The 19,647-nt window shown below is 41.9% G+C and overlaps 1 protein-coding gene across 1 annotated transcript; it reads right to left on the bottom strand.

Moving 5' to 3' along the window:
- Window positions 1–1,214: 1,214 nt before the first annotated feature.
- On the bottom strand, window positions 1,215–11,721 carry LOC137255883 (glycoprotein-N-acetylgalactosamine 3-beta-galactosyltransferase 1-like). Its single transcript, XM_067793465.1, has 4 exons — window positions 11,629–11,721; window positions 5,047–7,346; window positions 3,700–4,352; window positions 1,215–2,104 (listed from the first exon to the last, which is right to left on the bottom strand). The coding sequence occupies exons 2-4, from the start codon at window positions 5,372–5,374 to the stop codon at window positions 1,973–1,975; spliced, it is 1,113 nt and encodes a 370-aa protein (XP_067649566.1). The 5' UTR covers window positions 5,375–7,346; window positions 11,629–11,721; the 3' UTR covers window positions 1,215–1,972.
- Window positions 11,722–19,647: the final 7,926 nt, after the last annotated feature.

The following is a 19,647-nucleotide window of genomic DNA, read 5'->3' as shown; positions in this document are numbered from 1 at the left end:
TGGGTCCATTTAATTTTATTCCCTTCAGTTATTTTTTCATTTAGGGACAAATCAATGTAATCACACTCTGATGTACATGTACCAGCTGTGTAGATTAATTCGACCGAATTCTTCAAAATGGACCCAAAGCAGATTCAATGGTATACCGGACGCCTGCAAGATATTATAGTCCTTTATCAACACATACAGGAGGATGAAACTGCCCAAGCTCACTTGAACCATGTCCAAACACTCAGGTAAAGCACAGGCATCTAGTAATTGAACTGTGCTTGCAAGTAGTGACATCAAGATACTAATCTAAAGCTTTCACTTGCAATCTTCATCCAACTTGAGAGCTTCCCTCTGTCGTCATGATCTCCAGGGCATTACTCTGCCACCAAGATCCTAATCCAGAGATTTCACTTTTTATCAAAATCCTAATCCAAAACTTTCACTTTTCACTAAAATCCTAATCCAGAACTTTCCTCTGTCGTCAAGATTCAAACCCACAGCTTCTCCGTGTCATTAAGTCCAAATACAGAGCTTTCACCTTTCATCAAGATCCAAATCTACGTTGAGCTTTTCCAAAGCTTTCCCTATAATCATGACCCAAATCCAGAGCTTGCCACCACCATCAGGATCCACAATTAAAGCTGTCTCATTCGTCTCCCATGGTTGCCACAGTCGTTACGACCATTGTTATCGTATTATATTATGTGAATACCCATGTCTTATAGTGTACACGATACGAGTACCTAAATTTTGGTATTTCCCGAGCGAGAGCCCATTTCTGGTGTCCCCCGTAGTGTTATTGCTGGAATATTGCTAAAAGCGGCGTAAAACTAACCCACTCCTGCCTCTGGGCTTGGATTAGGCGATATACACAGGCTTGTATATCAATATCCGTGCTTCACTGATATTACCTACAAGACATTTTAGCCAAGCCATCCAATCATGGTCGAATTCGTGAACATTCACTTACAAAGTCGTTTGGGGTAAAATATTTCTGGGCCAATCCCCCTCAAGGTGGCCATCGAATCATGAATCGAATCCATGAATATTCATTGTCAGTTCATACAGATACATGGGCCAAACCGTGCATTTAATAATAGAGGATGGCTTCTAGGCAGTAAAACACGAACGAAAAGAGTGGTGACGAAACAGAAATCTATCTAACCGTACAGAATAGTCAGGGGTATTTAATTTATATATAAAAAAAAATACGAGCAAATGAATGTTTGTTCATACTGGCTTTAATATATTTGACTGGACCACAGTGAAAGATTTAAAATGAATTAGAATCAAATTTCAAATTATTTGGCAGGTCAAGATATTTTTTAGTATTTGAAGATATACAGGTATCGATCTGTGGTGGCCCGCTGACATGTGGTTCGTGGGGGGTTCGTGTGGCGCATTCACATTGTACAAGCTCTTTCATAGGAAACATCATCAAACCTAAACCACCAGCACCCCTACCCTTAAATTATGCAAAGTCTCTTATGACCCCACACATATGCCAGCAACAGTACATTTGCCTTTAAAACGTTCTGGCTAAAAGGGAATCCTCGGTTGCCATGGTATCAACGGCCGTTGCCGCGCTGGAAAGGTTTCCTTCAACTAGCATTCATTAGTGTGATCAATCTGACATTAAAATTACCACGCGTTTCATCATCCAATCATGCTCAATATCAAATACATGAATGGTTACATTCATAGTTCTTCAGACTGGTGCCTTCGTCATCGATACTGGGAAGTTTAGTCACGTGAGATGAGAGTTATGCCCCTTTGACACCTTTCCTCAAGTAAACTCGTATAATCTTACTAGTAAATAACTATGGACAGTTCTTCGCTAATTCTTGAGTCAAATTCACAGGGCCCCGTCTTTCTAAATTAGTATGGCGTTCCATCTGCGAGATAATCAGAAACACCTTTTCATTCACCGCCTCAGCACGTCTTGTTGTTATAGCACGAACCGGCGAACCCTGGGATTTATTTAGTTCAGAGCCTGGTTTTCAGTTCTGATCCCATAAGGTCGGAGATGGTAGACGTAGAACTCCAGACTCAGCATGGACGTCGGAGTTATATAATGGAAGGAAATTGCATAATCGCTGATATTTTCAATACCCTGAAACACAAACCATTAACCGGTTAAGACATTCAATCTTAGAAACATGACGCCGAACTGTGAATATACTGAACAGCAAAAGAAACACAAGTTTTGAAAAACATGAAATCTCCTAAATGTAAGCGTTCATTTTTACGTCTTCCTTTAAAAACTTGACAAATAAAGACAAAAGAGTTCCATTCCTTTTCCTGTTTAGCATAGTTGGACCAAACAATCCTGAAGTAAAACTGATGGCAATCGACCTAAGAGGGGTGAAGGTCAGGTTCGCAGACTAGACTGATACATATCGTCGAATGCCATCTGCTTAGATCCATGCTCAAAATATCGATCACATGACTATATATTATACTGTGTCGTCACATGGCGGGAGTGTTTCTGTGTCAAGCTTTAAACAATAAAAACAAAACTGTCTAATGAATAGGCCTTTCATCTCCATAATACCGATGCAGAAATGTTTTATGTATAAAGTATTTAGCAGCATTCATAATAAGTTCACCCACAGCGGCAGAAAACAACATTGTACTGATAAACTAGTAATATGCTTTATATTTTTATGGTATTAGTACCAGCTATACCATGGCAAGAATCCAGAGAGTGAGTTCATGACACGGGCCGGTAAAGGCATATCTGGACGTTTCATAAACCCTGGACATCTAGACTACTGACAATAACCAGGTGAATCAGATCATGAGCTATTGTGGCTGGGGGTTCCGTTTTTGGGAAAATGCTATGGGTGAATGAGTGAGTGAGTTTAGAGCACAATGTTACGCCGCATTTAGAAGTATTCCAGCAGTATCACAACGGGGGACACCAGAAATGGGGAAGAGAACCCGAAACATCGGCGTGACGAGCGAACGTCTTAACCACAAAACGGACACTAGTACTGGTACAACTTTCTATCACCCCCTCCAAACCTCCACATCTCCACCAACCACATCCTACGTAGTCATCTTTTTTTGGCATTCCGGCGTAGAGACAGCGTGGGTAAGTTTCTTAGTAGTATTACAGCAATATCAAGACGAATTAGAGTGAATGGCGTTTTACGCCTCATTTATCTATATCAAGCAATGTAATTGCGGGGTGAGCTCTCTTTACGCAGTGTACTATACTGTACGGAATCGAAGGCTGTTGAGCGTTAACGACGAGTATCAAGATTGTAACAAAACTCTGATTTAGATTCATATTTCAAATTTACTTCTACGGAGACAATCTGTAAACAACTTCTGTCCATCCCATCTTACGACAAACAATATATTCACCACGAATCTTTATACATAAACTGAATCCAATGTCGCGCTTCAAAAATATTTTCACGATATACTGTTCTTAAATTGCTGGCTGCTCATAAAGCATCACCCCTCGGGTAATGGGCCCAAACCCCGTTTTTTAAGAGTCATATCCTTTCAGTTGTCTAACAGACTTAGTTTTATACATGTCTTTTAGAGGCATTTAGAAGCTGCATGTCATAGATGACATATTTTATGGATTAATTATAAGGACTAAAAAGGATTAATCCATAAAATATCTTAGTAAGTAAGATACACGATATACAAATAGTCTGCCAAACTTCAACAGGTCGATGACCTCCTACTGACCTGCTTAGCTCCACCCTTCACATAGTTGTAATACCATTTGGGGAACCCTCCGTTCACGTGTGTGTCCGGTGAGAAGCAGTGGAAGCGAGATCTACCAAGAGCGTCAGTAGAGTTTCCGGTCTTAATTCCTAGTTTTTCCATACATTTTCCTATCTCGGCGTCTTCTGATCCTCCGTCCCCCCGACATGTATTCGGGTTCCTTTTACCAAACCTTGTCAGTGCCTCTTTGCTTAACACGTAGCCAGCACCTCCGCTGTAGTAGCCCTGCTTCACTATGGGCTTGAAGTGAAGGCCATAAAAGAAAGGATCAGACGTGTTTTTCGTGGACAGAAAATATCTTAGGTTTTCCACAATGACGTAGGTGTCGTCATCGCACTTCATGAACCAGTCGGCTTGGTCGTAGTAGTGGTCGTACACGTATTTGAACGCTTGCATTGACTTGGCTGTCAAATGATTCCGGCCCTCCGTTACGTTGAGCGCGATCGTTGGGAGGCGGGGGTCGACCACGGAGCTGAAAAATAGAAGGATGTTGCAGCGGCGGCCCCATGTTGCTTTGACAACATCCGCCTTGGTCCGGAAGTTGGTCGGCGACGTCATAACCCAACAGAGCACGCGAACCTGTTGGGCCAATTTATCAGCTACTGAGGTGTCGTCTGCAAGAGAACAAATTATATCTCGCATCTTGTGTATTCAAAAGGATTGTTTAAAATCACCTTTGGGAAGTCATTCAGTGGTAGCGGTGGGGTAGCAGTGTGGCTAAAACTTTTGCTCGTCAGGCAGAAGACTCGGGTTCAGTTTTCCCAAGTCAAAATATTGAATACACAACAGCCTCGTTTTCTGTTGACTGGTTTTCGTCCTATTGCGCAAATTAGTGAAATGACCAGTCCAGAAATTCATTTAACTGAATACATATATATTAATCAGTATGATTTGATACATCAAAGCACTTGTATATTGCAACACTACGCTCCTTCTAATCCCTGCAAACACGTCGTACTGTGTGCTCTGTCGTACAACGAGCTCTGAAAAACGAAAGCCTGAAAATCGTGGGAATCTCGAACGAGGCTCTGCCGCTAGTACGGAATTGACATTATGACAATCTCCTTGTGTGTTACAGTACTACATGAACAGGCGCAATACACACATAACAGATGTAACCAGTGATCTGGATGGAGCGTGAATCATTTTACGATATCATTAAACAGGGGTAGGGGTAGTTAGGTGTAAGTGCTATGGGCCGAAGGCCTTTTCGAGTACGGAAATAAATATTTATATCGGTGTAAGTGCAAGGTCCCCATGCTTGACCTCATTTTACCTTACCTGTTGAATCATCATATTATGGCTTACCGTGATGGACGTGGGAGTCGTTGATCCGTCCACGGTGGGGTTCTTGTCCCACAGCTGCAATATTGGACGTCCCGCTCACGTGACCATTGAACAACGTTTGAGGGATGCGCATTAGTGGTTTGTTGACAACTTCAGATTGAAAGAATATTACTGATATAAGGAAGCCTAATGTCAGGCCAATAACGAACTGGAGTTGGGAATGTTTAATGTGCATCATGGTGGAGACCGTTAGCACCACGATCACTGTCTTCAGTTGAAGGACAAGGAGCAATTCTCTCTTCGGTTTTAAAAAGTTTACCAGTACGTATAATAATATAAGTAAGTTCATATGTTGTGCATTTGTTGTTTCTTTCCGACGGTAGTTTTACAACGAAAATTGTCCAATGAGTGACTGATGCTTGAATACTCAACTATTGCAGTCAGTTGGTGAGGGGGTTGGCGAAGATATGCTCAAGGTCTCTCCGCTGCCGTCAGTTTCGGATGTTTAACAGGCAAGTTTGCGTATATCAATTCAGCGTCTCACGGTTGCAGTCAGTTTACGATGTAAAAACATGCACGGATTGGTGAACATCCGTCCAACGTCTCTCGGCTGCCGTCAGTTAACGATGTTTAACATACACAGGCTGGCGTACGTAAATCTGCTCAACGTCTGTCAGTGCGGTCAGTGTGCAGTGTTTAACATACACAGGCTGGCGTACGTAAATCTGCTCAACGTCTGTCAGTGCGGTCAGTGTGCAGTGTTTAACATACACAGGCTGGCGTACGTAAATCTGCTCAACGTCTGTCAGTGCGGGCAATGTGCAGTGTTTAACATACACAGGCTGCCGTACGTAAATCTGCTCAACGTCTGTCAGTGCGGTCAATGTGCAGTGTTTAACATACACAGGCTGGCGTACGTAAATCTGCTCAACGTCTGTCAGTGCGGTCAATGTGCAGTGTTTAACATACACAGGCTGGCGTACGTAAATCTGCTCAACGTCTGTCAGTGCGATCAATGTGCAGTGTTTAACATACACAGGCTGGTGTACGTAAATCTGCTCAACGTCTGTCAGTGCGGTCAGTGTGCAGTGTTTAACATACACAGGCTGGCGTACGTAAATCTGCTCAACGTCTGTCAGTGCGGTCAGTGTGCAGTGTTTAACATACACAGGCTGGCGTACGTAAATCTGCTCAACGTCTGTCAGTGCGGTCAGTGTGCAGTGTTTAACATACACAGGCTGGCGTACGTAAATCTGCTCAACGTCTGTCAGTGCGGGCAATGTGCAGTGTTTAACATACACAGGCTGGCGTACGGAAATCTGCTCAACGTCTGTCAGTGCGGTCAATGTGCAGTGTTTAACATACACAGGCTGGCGTAGGTACATCTGCTCAACGTCTGTCAGTGCGGGCAATGTGCAGTGTTTAACATACACAGGCTGGCGTAGGTAAATCTGCTCAACGTCTGTCAGTGCGGGCAATGTGCAGTGTTTAACATACACAGGCTGGCGTAGGTAAATCTGCTCAACGTCTGTCAGTGCGGTCAATGTGCAGTGTTTAACATACACAGGCTGGCGTACGGAAATCTGCTCAACGTCTGTCAGTGCGGCCAATGTGCAGTGTTTAACATACACAGGCTGGCGTACGTAAATCTGCTCAACGTCTGTCAGTGCGGCCAATGTGCAGTGTTTAACATACACAGGCTGGCGTACGTAAATCTGCTCAACGTCTGTCAGTGCGGTCAGTGTGCAGTGTTTAACATACACAGGCTGGCGTACGTAAATCTGCTCAACGTCTGTCAGTGCGGTCAATGTGCAGTGTTTAACATACACAGGCTGCCGTACGTAAATCTGCTCAACGTCTGTCAGTGCGGTCAATGTGCAGTGTTTAACATACACAGGCTGGCGTACGTAAATCTGCTCAACGTCTGTCAGTGCGGCCAATGTGCAGTGTTTAACATACACAGGCTGGCGTACGTAAATCTGCTCAACGTCTGTCAGTGCGGCCAATGTGCAGTGTTTAACATACACAGGCTGGCGTACGTAAATCTGCTCAACGTCTGTCAGTGCGGTCAATGTACAGTGTTTAACATACACAGGTTACATGGACAAGATCGTGTCCATCTCTCAGAGGTCTGTTGTTTGTATGGTCTCTGTACAGGCATGGGACAGTGTTATTTCACGACATTTTGACGCAACGATGATCCATTGCTTATGTATTTCTGGTTCCGGAAAGACGTCTTGAGTCTCCAAGGACGAGTCTGTGTGTGAGCAGGTCATGACATGTTCCGCATGCCCATTATTATTGTTGCTTGTGATCAGTATCTGAAACGACAGAAGGATGTGTGGTAAAAATGTGGTTTCATAGATACACTCCTAAAGAACAAACACAATATACCGATAAGTATCAGGCAGTCCGACAAGTGGGATAAACACGGGGTAGTTGGACAAACACGGGGTGGTTGGACAAACAAGGGGTAGTTGGACCAACACGGGGTAGATGGATAAATACGTGATAGTGCCACAAACACTGGGTAGTTGGACAAACACAGCCCGGGGTAGTGGGACAAACACAGGGTAGTGGGACAAACACGGGGTAGTGGGACAAACACGGAGTAGTTGGACAAACACTGGGTAGTTGGACAAACACGGGGTAGTGGGACAAACACGGGGTAGTGGGAAAACACGTGGTAGTTGGACCAGCACGGGGTAGTGGGACAAACACTGGGTAGTGGGACAAACACGGGGTAGTGGGACAAACACTGGGTAGTTGGACAAACACAGGGTAGTGGGACAAACAAGGGGTAGTTGGATAAACACGGGTAGTGGGACAAACACGGAGGAATGCTACATACACGGGGTAGTGGGACAAACACGTGGTGATTGGACAAACACGGAGTAGTTGGACAAACACTAGGTAGTTGGACAAACACGGGGTAGATGGATAAATACGTGATAGTGCCACAAACACTGGGTAGTTGGACAAACACGGCCCGGGGTAGTGGGACAAACACAGGGTAGTTGGATAAACACGGGTAGTGGGACAAACACGGAGGAATGCTACATACACGGGGTAGTGGGACAAACACGTGGTGATTGGACAAACACGGATTAGTTGGACAAACACTAGGTAGTTGGACAAACACGGGGTAGTTGGACAAACACTGGGTAGTTGGACAGACACGGGGTAGTTGGACAAACAAGAGTAGTTGGACCAACACGGGGTAGTGGGACAAACACTGGGTAGTTGGACCAGCACGGGGTAGATGGTTAAACAAGTGATAGTGCCACAAACACGGGGTAGTGGGACAAACACGTGGAGATTGAACAAACATGGGGTAGTGGGACAAACACGGGGTAGTGGGACAAACACGGGGTAGTGGGACAAACACGTACCTAGTCAATATTTACGATTGGTCGATAACAGTAGGATATACGCCTCAGTGCCTTTGCGTTTATACAAACTGTACTATCGGCAATAATCACACGTTCTGTTCCCAAAATACCACGTGGTCAATGTGCGGTTATTGTTCACAACGTATATCGACTACTGATACCAACTGCGCAATAAGGCAGCCTTCAGATTGCAAACATAAAGGTGATGCACAACAGTATTTGTTGTATCTAAATGTAAATTACCCTCGGGGTTTGGAAACGCCTTTGCAAACTATCTATTAACATGTCAATAACATATTGTAATTTCCTTTGGTGCAGTCATAACAACGAAGCACATAATTACAAGAACACGCATATGAAATATTAAAGGATATTAAACGAAACACATAAAATATAAAACACGTTCAGCTCCCAGCGGAAGAGTTCTGTCTCACAGCCAAATTAAAAATTTTACAGTGTAAATGAGTAAACGTCAGTTTAAATCTATAGAATAAGTTTTTTAATTCGATCTAGTGGAATTCTGGCCCCTTCCTCCGGCAATGCCTTGCAGTTATTCTACCATCTGGACCGCCGGTTGACGTTCAGGTACGCCTTGTCCGTGTCGTCCCGCAAATGCTCGATGGGGTTGATGGCGATTTGGAAGGCCATGGAGCCAACGATGTTCTCAATCTGGAGATACTGGCATTATCTTGCCGGAACAGCGTCCGTTGCGGTCAATGATCGGAACCATATTAATCCTTAGGATTTGGTCTCTGTTCCGAAAACAGGTTAAATTGCCCAGAAGGCGCACATAGATTTGTGCGTGAACGGTCTCGATGGCTCCCGCATCATGAAACTTACCCTACCACCATATCGGTCATCCTTTGCGACACAGCTCATTTATACGTCAAGATACACGTACTCTCCTGTTACGTGCTCTTCCGTCGAGAGACACGTACTCTTTCGTGACGTACTCTTCCGTCGAGAGACACGTACTCTTCCGTGATGTACTCTTCCGTCGAGAGACACGTACTCTTCCGTGATGTACTCTTCCGTCGAGAGACACGTACTCTTCCGTGATGTACTCTTCCGTCGAGAGACACGTACTCTTCCGTCGAGAGACACATACGCTTCTTCTTACTGAAGCAGAACTCGTGATTCCTCACATGACCACATGCGCCGCCAGTTGTGTAGATTCGATAATAGAAGCTAACTGCACCACTAGACCTGTAGCACATCCTGAACTGCAGTGGTAATCCTAAGTCGACCTCTTCGGATCGACTCGTCATCACGATATCTTCTCAGTTAACTAAAAAAAAGCCAGTGAAAGTCTTAAAGCAAAACGACCTACTATAGGTAATGTCCCTGCCCACGATTCCTCAGAAATGCATGTGCATATTGCGATCCACTTTTTCTCAATGACATTTTCATGCAAGTTGACAATTTCGAACGTTTCCAAAGATACGGGTATTCGCTGGACGTTCGTCCCATGTGTTCAATGGCAAAATTATAACAATCAAACACTAATTTCGAAAATATTTGAAATGTCATATATCAAAATCATTTTTATTTATAAGGCATACCGTAAACAAACCGGGCCAGGCAATCTATTGATTGATCTTCAGTCGTAGAATTGGAGCCTCTTTCGGAGGATAATATTCCAACGGGTACTTGACGATATGTAGCTGATATATGAAAGTGTAAATACCTGTTAAAGTAAGTTCGGACTAACTATAATCCTTTTGTCTACACGTGCACTTGTGAGTAGAAGAGTTTGAGAAGAAATCTGTTCCTACTTAGTTTTGATTGTTGAAACAGAGAAAGAAAGGATCTGCAAAGGAGTCAAACAAGTTCAGGGCCACTGATCCAGAAGGATTAACGTCAATGACGAAAAAATGCTGAAGGTTCGTCAGCACCTGCTCCCTCAATCGTGACGGATACGGGGACTGGACTTTTGTCCACCCTGACAGAATTTCTCCTACCTAAGCAGCGGGACATAGGGAATGGTGAATGCTCATCACATGCCATTATTTGAAAATACTGATTGTAATAAAGTATCTCATCAATGTAGGCGATTCGGATTTTCTAACGCCTCAATGGTATAGTGAACGATCCACTTTGATCCAATATCCTTTTATGCCTCGGTATTTAATCATGTAAAAATGGATAAATAACGTTTATCTCTACAATATGTAGTTGATCTGTGAAATACCTATTAACATAAGTTCGGACTAACTACAGTTCCAGTGGTAGGACAAACTTCAGTTCCAGTGGTAGGACTAACTTCAGTTCCAGTGGTAGGACTAACTACAGTTCCAGTGGTAGGACTAACTTCAGTTCCAGTGGTAGGACTAACTACAGTTCCAGTGGTAGGACTAACTACAGTTTCGGTGGTAGGACTAACTACAGCTCCAGTGGTAGGACTAACTACAGTTTCGGTGGTAGGACTAACTACAGCTCCAGTGGTAGGACTAACTGCAGTTCCGGTGGTAGGACTAACTACAGTTCCAATGGTAGGGAGATAGGAAACGTGAAAAAAGACTTTACCGAGTTGAGATTAGTGCGAAAATGAGCAATGCGGATTTTTGCAAAGTCCAACGCGAAGTATTTGGAACAGAACATGGCTTTATGCAAATTAGTGTGTGGTGATTTTGTGTGATAAAGGCACTGTTTAAATAGCCGTTTTGAATTTAGAACTTAGCTTCAGTATAACCGACAGCTGATCTAAACATTATAACTTTCATGCTGAAACGATTGAGGATGTAGCTACCATGGAGTCTCTCACCGTCATTATGAAACAGACTTATTTCGACATGTCCTATTTGCAGTTGTGTAAATTTGAAGTATACAGAGTAACAGCCTAAAACAGATTTTTGTCTTTTTCGGACAAGACTGTAAGAATGGACATAAGAAGTTTGTTGGGCTACGAACCTTTCGAGAATAGCTAGCAAAATTGCAAGCACAATGTGTTTAGCGCACTATACGGGTATTTATTACTTTATGCAAATTACATGGACAGGAAAAAAGAACTCCTGTGTGTAATCTGTCCTTGATACCAATGAGCCAAGTTATATAGCTTCAGCCTGAAGTTTCAGTAAAGTTAATGACTCCCTTAAAGCACTTTCGGGAAGGGCAATTTTACAGTTCAGTAATTTACGAAGATAATAACATTTTCTAATTCTGAAGAGGCAGAGATTTGAGTTATGCTAAGTGGAACAGACAGAAAACTTACCAGCTTTCCGAGACACAACAGAAGGACATGCGAACTCCACTTGGACCTATATCGACTCCGTGTAGCCATTCCCAGTAAGCGGTACCGCTGTTTGTCTGCCTGTTGTACAGACACGCATGGACAGAAACAATGCAGATCTGTAGCTGTTCCTATAGATCGGAACAAAGAACAGCATTCAGATAACGATCAGTTCCTCTTTAGTTCAATATATTGCGAGCTATGGAAGCGTATTAGTGCCACGATCTAAATGAAATCTGTCATCTGTGTAGAATATAATTATTTCTACGTAGAAGATAATTAGAACTAACTCGAAGTAAGTGACACTCCCGGCATAGAGGATATTATGGTTTTGTGTATCGTATTCGGGGAATAATATTGTAATACCGCCCTAATAAGTTTACGCACACATTAGATACACGAGTTCCGAAACATTTATATAAAACGAATATAAATATATCGGATAAAATTTGGTTGTGGTCACGTTTAGTTAGCCTAACGATGAAAGAATCTCCATTTAAACGCTCTATGCCATAAACAAGAAATTATAAAGTCACAAGTAAAGTTGTATGTTTCATCCGAGAAAAAAACATTTTCAGGGTCATTATAATTTTATAGGCCAAAGCCAGATGTTTGACTTATAACAAAAGACGGATTTTTTTTTTAAAGCAAACGCAAATACAGCAATAAAACGTGAACATATTTTCGTTTCCTGATACTTCAGAACTTTAGGGTCTTATTTAATATAAATTTTTAAGCAACCGCGGTGCACTTTTGAAACGTATACTCATATATAGTATTATTATAGGTTGTTCATAGGTCACGAGGAGGACAATATAAGTTGTTGATTGGTCGCGAGGGTACATAAACCCTGGGACCCGAGGGGCCAGTGAACAACGTATTTATCTTACAGAACACGTCAATGTTAACTTTGAACTGTCTGAAGCATGGGTATTTCGCCGTACACTCCAGCCAACCTGTGTGAATCAAACGATTCGAATCGTGCATCTTGCTGTTTTTCACGCAGGTATTGTTTTAATTCCCCTTCTTAATATCCACAGGGAATATACTTGAACGTTTTGTCAAAATTTATTTACTGGAATACGAGGCAAACCTTTTCGTAGCCATCACTAGATTTTGCAGACAATCAAAACAGATTTAGAGTTACCTCCCTTAATCGAATTGCATTCGCAAAGCATCGGCAATTTCCATGCATCATGCGTGATTCAATGTTATTCGAGCTAAAATGTACTACCACAATATACCAAATGAGTTCAGCATTCCCAGCGGGGTACGCATAAAATGTTGCTAGCCTGTAAATTGAAAGTAATAGAAGAATACTCAGCCAATCAGAGTACGACATTATGTATGAGGCAAGATAATGTAGTTGGTACAAGCTGCTATTCCATGTGTCAGTGACCTTGCACAATGTAGCATAATGGCCCTGTGTATAAAAACCTGACTGATATGGTCAGGCGAGACCAACCAAGGAGACCAGTCAGGGAAACGAACAGTGGCCGGATTGCGGGTCAAGTTGGGGTGTCGGCCCACCTAAGGCTCGGTCGACGTTGAAACATTGCCGTCCGACTTCTGAATGTGTATATGTGGCAGAGCGGGTCTCCACATCGGGAACATTGGCCACTCAATCCCGATGTGCTTTCTGACACATGTTTACCACTATACGTGCCATTTCGACCATAAATCGACCAAACAATAATAAAACATGGCCGCTGCTGTCTTCATCTCTACCACTGATTCTCGTTTTCCCTCCGTCTCTTGTCTGCCACACGAGAGCAACCACAACGGACTCTACTGGACACATTTATGCTACGACCACGCAGACATGACATGAAAGTTAATATCCCAGTAAACGCTCGATCATTGAATAACTGTAACTGATACTGATGATTCCGAATTCCTTATACGCATATAAGAAGGCATGAAATATGACATTTTCAAATATTGACTACTCGATCCATGGGACATTTGTAAATTAAGATGGTGAACAAACATATACTACCATGACTATCGTCAGAACCCCATCTTCAAGACAATTTGTCAAAGACAGTCTAAGTAAACTTCGTCTCAGTGTATTTCGTTACACCTCACCACTGAGTCTAACGAAACCTAGTAGAAGGTCGTGTCAAGGTTGAGCGACCAATGACCGTCCAATCAAACGCGTGACGGTTAAATAGATTTAACCAATCAGACAACGGCTACTATTTAGGGATCAGAGGGACTTTCAAAATATTCAGGCTACAGACACGGATCTCTCCGCAGACAAAAATCAGGATATAACATAGTTATTTGACCTGCAGTATATATGCTTTGGGGTTTCTGTTCCAATGGTTACCATTAGCTAATATTTCCGCGAGATAACATTTTTGACTATTGCCCAAAACACTATTTTCAGCGACTGTTTACCCACTGTTGTCATGGTTGTACGTAAGCCGTGTTCATCACCCGGAAGCGAGCGTACGCTAAATAGCACTCGGAATCGTTCGGGTACGAACCTTTACGAGATAAAAAGTTCCAAAGGCATATGCGAATATCCACTTTTGCGAATTGGTAAGCTGTGTTCTGATTGGTCAATCTCATAGGTTACCTGACGCGACCTTCCATAAGGTTTTGTTAGACTCGGTAGTGGAGTGTAACGAAAAGTAGTGAGGATAAGTTTACTTAGACTGTGTCAAAGATGAAATCAAATGACATTTGAAGCCTACCGAGAAAACGAATGTGAAATACTTGACTTTCACATGGGATGCATGTTTGTACAATTTGGGGGTGAAACCTTTTTTTCTATATATAGGCACCAATTGGCACCATTTGTGCTCCTCTGCCACTGTTTCTTTATGTATGTGAATCAGAACATCTGCTAAGGTTGGCAAAGTCCAAAAAAGAAGAGTGTAGCCAAAAGGTTTAAAGGGCACATGCAACCAAAACATCAAACATAATTAAAACACAGTTATCACTTGTTCATGATATATGAAATGCAGTGGTGACTGTGAAAGAACAAATACACAAACTTATAAACTTATAATCGCAAATCAAAAGTGCAATATTTTGTACTTGGGTTTACCCTCCTCGAAACAAAGCAGCCGCGATACCGAACCCAGTCAGGGCCGGTGGGTGTGCACTCATGTGTAACAACGCCTTGTCATTGGCCACTGGTTCATTTGCCGATACTTTTAGCCGGCTCTGTGTTTATGGCTCCAAAGCCCAATAGGTGTCAATTTCAAATTGCATGTGGACAGTAATTGAAGTTGTGCATTTTTTGCATATTGTCACAGGTAGACATATAGGTGTGAATAAACCTGACACTGAGTTTTCTCTGTTCTCTGTGACAGATTCTGCCTATCACAATCAACTTTTTTTTTTATAGTTTTATTTTTATAGAGTAGATTAGGTACTTATGATTATGTACACAGCCAAGATTAGTCTACTGCTGATGGTCTCATACTCCGTGCAGCGCATATGAACACAACGTATTATAGCTGTTGAAACCAGTTTTTCAATCAGCGCTGAGTGAATATTAGTGAATAGTTTGAAATCCGATTCCGCAACCAAACGTTAGAGAATGAGAGTTTAAGAGAATAGCTTTAATGAATAATTTCAAAAAGTATTTAACAACAGTTCAACAATAATGACGTTCAATTTTGATTATTACCATAATGCCATTGCAAATTAAATATCACCCATATATGGCGACAACTCAATAATAAAACTTGAGATGACCTCCGACTAGAAATGCTTCATAGTTCAATACATAATATATAATATATTGTACTGTGAAGCATTTCGACTCGGGGGTCATCTCAAAAACAATATTTTTAGAACTTTAATCCTCGTTAAAAGACGAGGGCCTGTGTCCAGGGTCTCCTTTCACGAAGCAGCCTTTAGCACGGTTAACCTTAACTTCCATTCTTTAATATTGCACTAAGATTACCCTAGTGACTTACGATCGCCTTAGTGCTTTGTGAAAGTGAGTGAGTGAGTTAAGTTTTACGCCACACTCAGTAATATTACAGCTATATGACGGCGGTCTGTAAATAATCGAATCTGGACCAGACAATCCAGTGATCAACAGCACGAGCATTTGGGAACCGATGACATGTGTCAACGAAGTCAGCGAGTCTGACCACCCGATTCCGTTAGTCGCCTCTTACGACAAGCATGGTCGCCTTTTATGGCAAGCATCTTTGTGAAAGGATGCCCTGGATGTTGTTCTGGAGAAGTAGAGGCAGTCATGCAGCTCCTCGGATCCATGTGGAGACTTCACGTCCGGGTCCTCTCTATAGGGAACAGCAATCCCTAGACACGGATGTGAATTCATACATACAGTGGAAGATGTCGAAACCGGCATCTGTCCAATTCGGCAAGTTCTCAACACCAGCGTAAAATCTCAGTCCTGTTTGTGGCTTGTACATTTATCATCAGCTCTACAGTCTGGCACATTGCCAAAACTGCACAATTTCTTCAGTCCCGATGAGTGCCGGTTTAGACAGCCTCCACAGTACATGATCTATCCAATACATGTATGCGAAATAGTTTCCATTTTTTTATTCAGTCTGACTAACTATGCCCGAAAGGTACTAGCCCAAAATAATTCACTTGCCCGAAATTTGAATGTAGACAAGGGTTTCATTTTTAAGAAGCTGCAAAGATGAACATTTTTATCAGATCATAATCTTGCATGATCTAAAAGAGCATTATAGCTTAACAAGTCGGGGGTAGTGATATATTTACAAAATGACCCCATGAAAATTTGCTACCTGGTCGGGCCTGTCCGTATCTATCATACCGTTCGATGGATAATGTAGCCATACAGCATGACTGAATCGAAAAGTGAGCGACTTCTGGCTTGGTAGTATTCAACATGTTTTTTTTCGCGCAAAACTTATTTTCAATCTATCTAACACATCTGACAGTGTCTGTACCAACTTCGATGCGTGTATTCTTTGGCTGATAGCATTTAATGTATCTTGACAATTCCCACTTTAAAGTACAACTTATGCAAACTGATATGATAAAAGGGGATAAACCAAATGTTTGCAATATACATTGCATAGGCAAAGGGGATTTGGTTTCGGTGCACTTTGGACATATATTGAAACAAATAGATCAATTGAATAAATTTTAAGTTTTAACGAAACTTTTTGAAATGATTTTGTCTGTGAAATGTATACCATATAATGTACTAAAACATAGCTCTGAATATCTGTCCCTGGTCTCACACATTCCCCGTAACACGTGTATGCTAGTGAGTGACTGGGTGACTGATTTTAGTTTTACGCTGCACTCAGCAATACCCCAGCTACATGGCGGCGGTCTGTAGAATAATAGAGTGTGCACCAAACACTCCAGTGATCAACAGCATGAGCATCTATCTACGCATTGGGCGTATGCTGACATGTATCAACCAAGTCAACGAGCCAGACCACCCGATCCTGTCACGACAGACATGGAATACAGAAAATAAAGTCTAATCCGAATATTAATGTGCACACGTCAGTAGATAAAAGTATCTCAGGGTATCATCTTATTAACTATTATATTTGAAGATGGAAGTATTGTGAAGTACCGGTAATTAGTTTTTAGACCATGGCACTAATACCCTTCCATACCTAACTGAATGTCTGTTACTGTTATGTTAATGACTGCTGTTACACAGCTGTCACAAAAACATTATACTGAGTTCGATATTTCATCGTTCTGCAGCTAGTTGTATTATGTGACATCGAGCTGGTTGTTATATAGCGCCATTAGGTTACATTTCTTTCTAAAGAGAATACCGTACAACCTCTCAAAATATGACTTAAGGTAGTGCGGACATCACTTTAAATGTTAACTGATGCGGTGCCCTGTACCTTAACAACCACTTATGACAGTCATTGGGATATAGTGCTTTTTACCTTCAGACATAAGGCGAGCGGTGGGGACCTAGTGGTTAAAGCGTTCGTTTGTCATGCCGAAGATCGGGGTTCGATTCCCCACATGGATAAAATATGTGAAGCCCATTTCTAGTGACCCTCGCCGTGATATTGCGAGAATAGTGCTTGAAGCGACGTAAAATCATACTCTCTCAATACATACTAGAAATATACTGACGAAAAGAAATATAGGCACAGGCGATCCTGACACAGTCAATTTTTAAAAATCTGACTGGCAAGTGATGTGTGGTCACCGAAAAGGAGTCCCACCGTTGCATGTATTTATATTGAGTTTACCTAATAGCCCCATTCAGAGTTGGTGGCGTTGGTCTTGCTTAATGGTTAAAGTGTCCGCTCGTCACGCTGAAGACCCGGGTTCGATTCCCCACATGGTTACATTTGTGGTGTCCTTTGCCGTGATGTTGAAGGGGTATTGCTAATATTGACCACCACCACCACCATTCTGAGTGAGTTAGTGAGGTATTACGCCGCTTTTAATAATATTTCAGCCATATCACGGCGGTGCATCCTCATAGTTTCATCGTTGTGAAGTATTGTGTCTCAAAGTCCCTGAACCACATATTCCTCATCTGAATTTCCAGTGTCACTTGGCCTTTTTTCTCTTCATGCATTTAGTCAATAGTTTCTGTCACAATTGGACTATATATGAGCTACGGTAAAAGGCCAAGTAAAGGCAAATGAGGGTAAAAATAAGATGAAAGAACACTATTTTGAGGAATAGAATTATGCCCCTCTTTCTGTTGATGTGAACGAGTTCTTGACTTAATGATGATTATTTGGGGGATTTTACGAGCGCTTTCCTATACGATACATATTTCGAGCACGGCCTGTCACGCGGCCGTTATCTATTTATGCAAATGGTTAGTCACAGGCACCACACGTAGGGTGGTCATGGGTGTCCATTTAACGAGTACTTGGTGTTATCATTGATTATTAGTGAGCCTTTTATATTTTTTTCACTGCTCCTTTGCGGTACGGGATTCTTGTCGGGCAAAAGTGTACTTGTTTCTTAATACTGCCCGAACCAAAAATTCGACCCAATCTTAACATTTCTTTCCTTTTTTTACGCTTGAGAAAATGCAACTTTGACAACAATTTGGCCATATAAGAATTACTGAAACCCTAGGTCTTTTGAGAAGTATTTATATACTCAAAAGTGCCAATTACCCAATAAGGATAGGAAACGCTGTCTAAAATTACTCAGTTCTTTAAACTAGCGGGACTAAACGCTAGTTACTCCTCAAACAGTGCCATTACTCATACGTGAACAGACATTGGAGTAAATACCAAACTGCTTGTAAAATTATCTGGAGCTCAAATATATATTCATATATACCATTAAAAATGTAGGGGATACTGGATTTGCAAGATTGATAATATGCAAACTAAGGAGGAAACAGATGATGAAGAGAGAAATTAAGGGAAATGTGACAATTAATTAAAATTAATAATAATAATTAAAAACGCTACATCTACAAATAGGTCACTCTATTCCTTCCAGGCGAATTAAAAAGCACCCACGTTTTATCGATTTGTAAAATTTCATACACACGCCTACCTACAATCCTTAGACTATTAGCAAACAAACTAGATGCTATTTCAGATGATATAATCGATAATGTAAACAATTGTTTGAATAATTGAACTGATTGATGACATTTCGCCATCGATTCTGGCTCAAGTTTATTTTCGGCTGAACGTTGCCGTGTAACGTCATGGCCTCAATACTCGACGCCGACACGTCTTTGACGACGTGGCTCGTGATTAGCACGTTCAGTTTCATCGGGAAAAATAACACTTCGGGGTTACTTCCCTCCGGACACCTGTCCAAATATCGGCAGAATGTCCGCAGCTTCATTTAATGTTGGCTCGACAGTTCACTTTTGTTGGAACTGACACGACGGCATCCATATTGCCTAGGAAATATCTTGGTGTATTTACAAATTATCATATGGACGATAAAATCAGCATTTATGTGCTAATTAATGCCTTTGTTTGTGCGAGTAAGTGAGTAAGATTTAGACACAATATCCAGGAAGTATTAGCCGGTGAATACCACACACGGCACTTG

The sequence above is a fragment of the Haliotis asinina genome, chromosome 11 (assembly GCF_037392515.1).
Source record: "Haliotis asinina isolate JCU_RB_2024 chromosome 11, JCU_Hal_asi_v2, whole genome shotgun sequence".
NCBI classification, from domain to species: domain Eukaryota; kingdom Metazoa; phylum Mollusca; class Gastropoda; order Lepetellida; family Haliotidae; genus Haliotis; species Haliotis asinina.
This window is presented reverse-complemented; position numbering and strand designations above follow the sequence as displayed.